The sequence below is a fragment of the Poecilia formosa genome, unplaced genomic scaffold (genome assembly GCF_000485575.1).
Source record: "Poecilia formosa unplaced genomic scaffold, Poecilia_formosa-5.1.2 Scaffold394, whole genome shotgun sequence".
Classification (NCBI taxonomy): Eukaryota; Metazoa; Chordata; class Actinopteri; order Cyprinodontiformes; family Poeciliidae; genus Poecilia; species Poecilia formosa.
In genome coordinates, this window is record NW_006800333.1 from 517,708 (window position 1) to 524,090 (window position 6,383).

Here is a 6,383-nt window from a genome sequence, read left to right on the forward strand (position 1 = left end):
CATTAATGCTGCATTCTGGATGTTTTACATCAGTCACTTTCTGTGACACAGATTGTTTATGAATCAAAAGTTATTTTAAATTCAACCAAAAAGTTTTTTTTCTTCCTTCTAATATACAAGTGGGAGCATTTAGAATATAAATTATTTTACATTTTAAGTACTAAATGAAGTTAAAATCCTTTCTATGGTCTCAGTGTCAAGCAAAGTATTTCCTACAGTCCAGGATGAAAACAGACTGACAGCTCTGACCTCTGACATTATGAAGGTCAGATGTACCTGAGGACATCTGACCTCAGATGTCCTCAGGTACATCTGGGGTCTGGGATGCACACACCCAGCCCCCACACATGGGGCTGGGTGTGTGCATCCCAGCCCCATGTAGGAGAGGATGATCCAGTTAAATACCTGTGAAGGGCCTTTTCCTACTGGACAGACCTGATACCTTTAACACCAGCAGCCTAGATTACCAAAGGAGAAGCTGGACGAAATGGATGTGGACACATAATTTATTATCATTCATGAACTGATAGCCAGAGTAAAACGGATACATGGAGAATGGAGGGGAACGGAAGGAGTTCAGCAATCTGGTGGATCATTTTGTGACGAGGTGCACAGAGAAACAACGACAGATAAATGTAGACAAGACCAAGAGAATGCTGGTCAATTTAAGCCACAAAGTCATCGTTACTCCCAAGCGCTATAGGGGAAGGTGTGGAGCAAATCAACTGTATTAGAACCTCAGTGTTACTGTAAGGAACCAGACTTAAACCAGGACAAATGAGTTCAAAAATGAGACAAAAACTTCAATTTAATAATTCCACAAATATTTAACAAAGCATCAAACTTCAACGCAAAATAAGTCAAAGAATCAATAACAGATTTGAGCCAAACTCAGCGGAAGGCAACTGACACAAACAAAACTGACCTGCAATCAAAGAATAAAGTCCTGCTGAAATAACAACATCCGGCCTTAAAGTGACCCTGCAGAAAAACTGATTCACCGAGAAAACAGTGAATCAGTTTTTCACTGCTTTATGTTCATGTAGTCACAAAAAGCACAAACTGACTTCTTTAGGGTTTCAGTGGATTCATTCTGGTGACGTGGTGATATGATGCGTCTCTAACTGATCTGTTATTTTCATTGGCCGTGAACACCTGTTCTGTCCGTCATACCCGTCAATCCAGCGTCCTTTATGGTAATGCGCATGCGCACATCGATGTTACGTCACATACCGCTTACTCAGCAGGTTTCTTATAAACCCGTCATACCTGTAGAAGTTTCATTTTGTGTTTTGTTTCTCAGAAGTTTACGGTAAATTTTATTTAATTAAGCTGCTATGTTAATCAAACATATTAACATAAATGACTTTTGCTGTTTCCAAACTGTAAACAAGACATTAGTCCCGTTTAGCGTCACTATTACTACAAATACTGTTTGACTACAAATTTGGTGGGGATATTTTGTCCCTATAGCTAATCTACCTTTTTAATATTTTATTACTTCTTTAGAAAACTGCACCGAATATGTCCTAAAACAACATGAATAACGCTGGATGCTGTTGGGCAACCAGCAGAACATTTTATTATAATTTCTTATTTACCGTAAACTCAGAGCTTCGCTCCTCCCAGGGCGAAGTTCAGTCATCGAAGCTGAATAAATGTTGTAATAAATAAACTGTAATATCTGCCAGGTCTGCTTGATTATTTACTTAAAGGCAAATTAAAATTTCATAACAAAACTTTTACCTTCTGTTGCTCGTTTCAAATGATTTACTTATTTAATAAAGATCCAGTAAATCCTTCACGGTCCTGTTTGGGGTCAACTGACGCAGAAACTGAAACTGCGCAGATCTACCTGCACAGATCTACCTGCAGTCCCGCAGGTAGATCTATTTAAGCCTCTCTGTGCTGTAACCGCTGTTCTGTTTCTTAGCTCATTTTAACTGTTTGTTTGAAATGATCCAGTTTGAGCCTTTAAAATCTGAAACTGTCTTGAGATTTTGTGATTTTACTTTAAGAATTAAGATTTTAATAAAGTATCACCAAACTGATCTCAAAGATATTTCCTTAGTTGGTGGAATGTGATTGGCTGATGACTTGTTCAAATCCTGGAGACAGGAAGTCGGTCAGAACTTCAGTCTGGACCCGACCAACACCTTTCATCACGGTTCCACTTTAACAACCTGGTTTAGATAAAAGCATTTCACAAACTACAACAATATTAATGTTATTGTTATATTTGTTACCAAAGGAAACCCAAATGAGTTAAAGTTTATTCAATCATCTTCAATATATTGTTTCATTAAAATGCTTCATTTAATGTGAAATAAAAACAGGATAATTGTACATGCAGACCTCTGGTAGGTCAGCGGATGGAAACCTTTAAAAAGGTCAAATGTTTCAGTTTTTACTCATTAAAAAGTAACATCATGCCAGCAGGAACCAGAACCCGCAGCAGATCCGTCCCTGGTTCCTCCTCAGCATTTCCTCTGGAGGTCGGCGATCAGGTATGGCTCTTTTTCCTGAAGAATGGAGAGGAAGATGTCTTTGCAGTCATCAGCAGCTCTCAGGCAGGAGAAGATCTCCCTCAGCTGAGACTCGGAGGTCGGCAGGGATCGGATCCTGTCGTAGGTTTCCTCCAGCAGAACCTTCTTCTGTAAAAGTCCATCTAAGACGGGTCCGATGTTCCTCACTCTCTGGATCAGCGTCTCTCTGTGTTTGTCCACAAAATGTTCCTCTGATGACAAAGAGAAAAAGACTGAAAATAAACTGATTTCTTTACGTTACATGGCCTGAATGTAAATGCATGTTATTAATTTATTAATATAGAAAACTGTATTTGTCAGTTATGTCTAATATTCACATGCAGAATGATGGTTTCTGTGATTTCATACCTTCTTTCTTCACAGTGACAGTTTCTGTTGAACATCCTGTAGCTGACAGAGACAAAAACACAGAAATATTAAAGATAAATTCAGTTATGATGAAGATACAACCAGTAGTTTCCTTTCTGAACATCAACGTGACGCAGCTCTAACTCATCCCATCAAACTGAACTCTGTCTGTTTCTAACTAGTTCAGATGTTTATATAAAAGTCGCTCATTGAATAATATCTTCATAAAATGTCATTTTAATCATAAAAATCCTTCAGTGCAGGTTTGTTGTAAACAAATGAAGCATCTCACCTTCAGTGGAACCAGCTTTAGGATGATCATCTAGAAATAAACAGAAACAATCTCAATGTGAAACATGAATTATGAATTCATTATTCATTATGAATTATTAACCAGGGAAGTTCAGACTGAAAGTTTACAGAAGTGATAATTAGGACATAAACTGACCTTTCCTAATCTCACAGAACCAAACTTTCTCTGAATGAGTCTGCAGCAGCTCCAGGTTGAAGTTCTCTTCTGGATTCTCAATAAAAACCTCGTAGAAGTTCGGGTCCTGGCTGTCGTGCCTCAGAGTGATTTCCTGTGAAGCAACAAGTCAGTTTGACTCTGAGGTCAAAAAGGTTCAGGGAATAAAAACAGCCTGCAGCTTAATGATTATAACACCAGATTCACTCTGGGCGGTTCTGGTTTTAAACACCATCATCAGAACCAAAGTGGACTCAAATGAAAAGTGAGTTTCTCAAGCTAAAGGTTCCCACATCCTCAGGTGTTCTGTGTTGTTCTGTGACCCAGTCTGGCTGTGAACGGCTCAGATTTAGCTGATCGTACACATCGCCCACGTTTCTCATGAATTCCTTCATTTCCCACAATCTGAATGGATGCCAGTAAATTTGATGCTGGTTGGATGCTGAGCCATCAGTCAGAGTCACGCTAAGCGTCTCTCTGACCGTTTGTGCCGACCGGATCCGCTCGGTGTCGGATCCAACCCAGTTGGATGTGAACACGGCTTCCTGCCGAGACGTTTACTGTGACCCAGTAAGATCATAGAAACGGATCTTAGTGCGAACGTATCAGGTCAGTGTCTGCTTCGATCCGTGTGAATCTCTACAGAGTGATGAGCGCCTGAGTATGTGGGGCTTCAAGTCCAAATGGTACCGGTGGCTGGATTCTGGCGGTCTCTACGGTGGCCTGGAGGCTGAAACCACAGCCCGTCTTCAGAGGCTTGTCTGGTCGGGGCTTCATGATTTCTTCGTATCCCTTGGAGGATTCTCTGCTGTGGACCAACTGACAGGACAGAAACCAGACCAGATGTTTGTCCAAGAGTTTAACTGGAGACAGAAACACTGAGGCAATAAAATGTTTGTAAAACTCTTGATCTGATCCAGAGGAACCCAAAGAGCTTTAAACTACAGCCAGTGATTCACACTGACGACCAATCAGAAGAGAGTCCTCTCTCCCAGGAAGTGAAACCATCAACCTGCTGCCATGTTGCATCTAAAGTAAATACAATATATTTATATACAGTAAATATATGGTTCCATAATGAGGAAGGTAATTAACGTAAAAAAGATCATTAATACTGAAATGTTCTGTTCTGGCCCACAGCATCATGGGGCCGCTGAAATAAAAGTTCACCTGAGAATAAGGATGAAGAAATGATGTCTGCATTTATATCATTCTGGAGTTTCACCCTTTCATTCCTGTAAAGTAAATATCATTAATAATCTAAACTGAGCGTTCAGCTGATGTTGGTGCTGCTAAACGTTAAATCAGTTCATCTTTAAGAACAGAGGAGTTAAAACTCTAAAGCATCTCTGATCACAGGGACAAAAACTACAGACTGGAAAGTTTTCATAGTCCTTCCTGCTTATAAAATGTTTTTATTTTAAACTTCCAGTTTAAAGTCGATGCTGCAGAAACAGAAAAATCATTTGGAAAACAGGATTTAACAGGAAGACGTGTAACTGGATTAATCTGTGATTGTTTTCATTTATTGTATTAAAACATGTTTAAACATCTCTAATGAAATAACATTTAATTATGAGATGACGTTAAATTATTATGCTCCATATCAGCAGGTTCTATCCCTTCCAGGTCAAGCTGTTTGTCTAAAACAGAGACTTTAATCCAAAAATGACATAATGTGGATAAATAAAGATTATTATAAAATAAATCAGTGAGTAAATGATCACCTGTTTCAGAGCAGGATCCGGTGGAATCAGGTAGACGCGCATCTTCAGGTAGGACGTTTTGGGCTGATAGTACATTAATGTGTTGCAGGAGATTCTTGGAGGACAAAATAAATTTTTCAAATGTATCAGAGCTCCCCGCAAAGAGAAAACTGGGTCTGCCAACCCGACATGGGTCTTTGTGACCCGGGTCGCTTTCTCCAGAACATCTCCACAGTCGTTAACATGGAGGACAGCAAAGTTCTTCAGCAACTCAGGAACATCATCTGAAACGCAGCAGGGGGAGAAACTCTGTGAGAAACTTCTGGATCGGTTCTGGAAACATAAATAATGTTTTCCATGAGGTTCTCCTACCGGTGCAGACCCAGTGTGGCAGCTGCACCTCCATCACCTTCCCAGTAAGGACAGAGATGTCCAGTAAAGGACCAGCAGGCCGGAATCCTCTGCTCTCCATCCTCTCCATGTGTCCGTCCCAGGAGCAGAACCGGTACCGAAAGCCCACCTTCTCCCTGCAGAACCAACGCAGACCAGAGACGCTGCATTCAAAGTGGCCCGCTGCAGACTGGAGGCTGGAACCAGACAGGAAGAGGAAGTTTGAGGTGCTGATGTCACAGTTTGACCTGCTGACCTCCAGGCTCTGAGCTTTTACCTGTAAGTTGGATCTTGGTCTGGAGACAACCCGTCCAGCTCAGGGTCCACTTTGGTCCAGCTGCTGGAGTCCTGCTGCACCACATCATCCCACATGTTGATGTTTCACATGTTACGTAGATTAAACACAGGGTCAAAGGTCAAGACTATAAAATACATGGGTTACCTCCACACTTCCAGAACCTGAATGATCCATCTCTGTTGAAGTTTCTTCTGGAAACACGTTGAAGCAGCAGAGTTAAAATCCTGAACCGGACCAGAACCTTCACAGTTCTCATTTTATAAAGTTATTAAATGTTGGATATCATCTTCTTGGGTTTTCCCATCAAAACAGAACCTCCATCGTCAGTTTCGATCCTTTATTGGGTCTGCTTGTTGTGGTGTACCACATGTATCAAAGCTCAGACAAGTTCAGACATCCTGAACCAGAACCAACCCGGCAGAACCAGCAGAACCCAGCAGAACCCAGGAGAACCCGGCAGAACCAGCAGAACCCAGCAGAGCCCAGCAGAACCCAGCAGAACCAGCAGAACCAGCAGAACCCAGCAGAACCCAGGAGAACTCAACAAAACCCAGCAGAACCCGGCAGAACCAGCAGAACCCAGCAGAACCCAGCAGAACCAGCAGAACCAGCAGAACCCAGCAGAACCC

General features: G+C 41.4%; 2 protein-coding genes across 5 annotated transcripts in view; both read right to left on the bottom strand.

Moving 5' to 3' along the window:
• Nucleotides 1–1,921, bottom strand: part of LOC107833473 (uncharacterized) — a 3,231-nt gene extending 1,310 nt beyond the window's left edge. The window contains exon 1 of the mRNA XM_016662891.1: nt 1,747–1,921. The gene's annotated coding sequence lies outside the window, so the exon portion shown is untranslated. The remainder of the gene's footprint in view (nt 1–1,746) is intronic.
• A 312-nt stretch (nt 1,922–2,233) lies between these two features.
• Nucleotides 2,234–6,383, bottom strand: part of LOC103154673 (NACHT, LRR and PYD domains-containing protein 1b allele 1-like) — an 11,512-nt gene continuing 7,362 nt past the window's right edge. The window contains exons 9-17 of one of the 4 annotated variants that reach the window (XM_016662883.1): nt 5,899–5,942; nt 5,734–5,804; nt 5,439–5,653; nt 5,088–5,350; nt 4,051–4,179; nt 3,343–3,475; nt 3,187–3,216; nt 2,895–2,936; nt 2,234–2,737 (exon numbers count right to left, since the gene is read on the bottom strand). In XM_016662883.1, coding sequence (XP_016518369.1) covers nt 2,478–2,737; nt 2,895–2,936; nt 3,187–3,216; nt 3,343–3,475; nt 4,051–4,179; nt 5,088–5,350; nt 5,439–5,653; nt 5,734–5,804; nt 5,899–5,942 — 1,187 coding nt within the window. In that variant the 3' untranslated portion in view covers nt 2,234–2,477. Of the gene's footprint in view, nt 2,738–2,894; nt 2,937–3,186; nt 3,217–3,342; nt 3,476–4,050; nt 4,180–5,087; nt 5,351–5,438; nt 5,654–5,733; nt 5,808–5,898; nt 5,946–6,383 lie in introns of all 4 variants that reach the window. The other 3 variants (XM_016662882.1, XM_007576041.2, XM_007576040.2) reach the window with 3 other exon arrangements.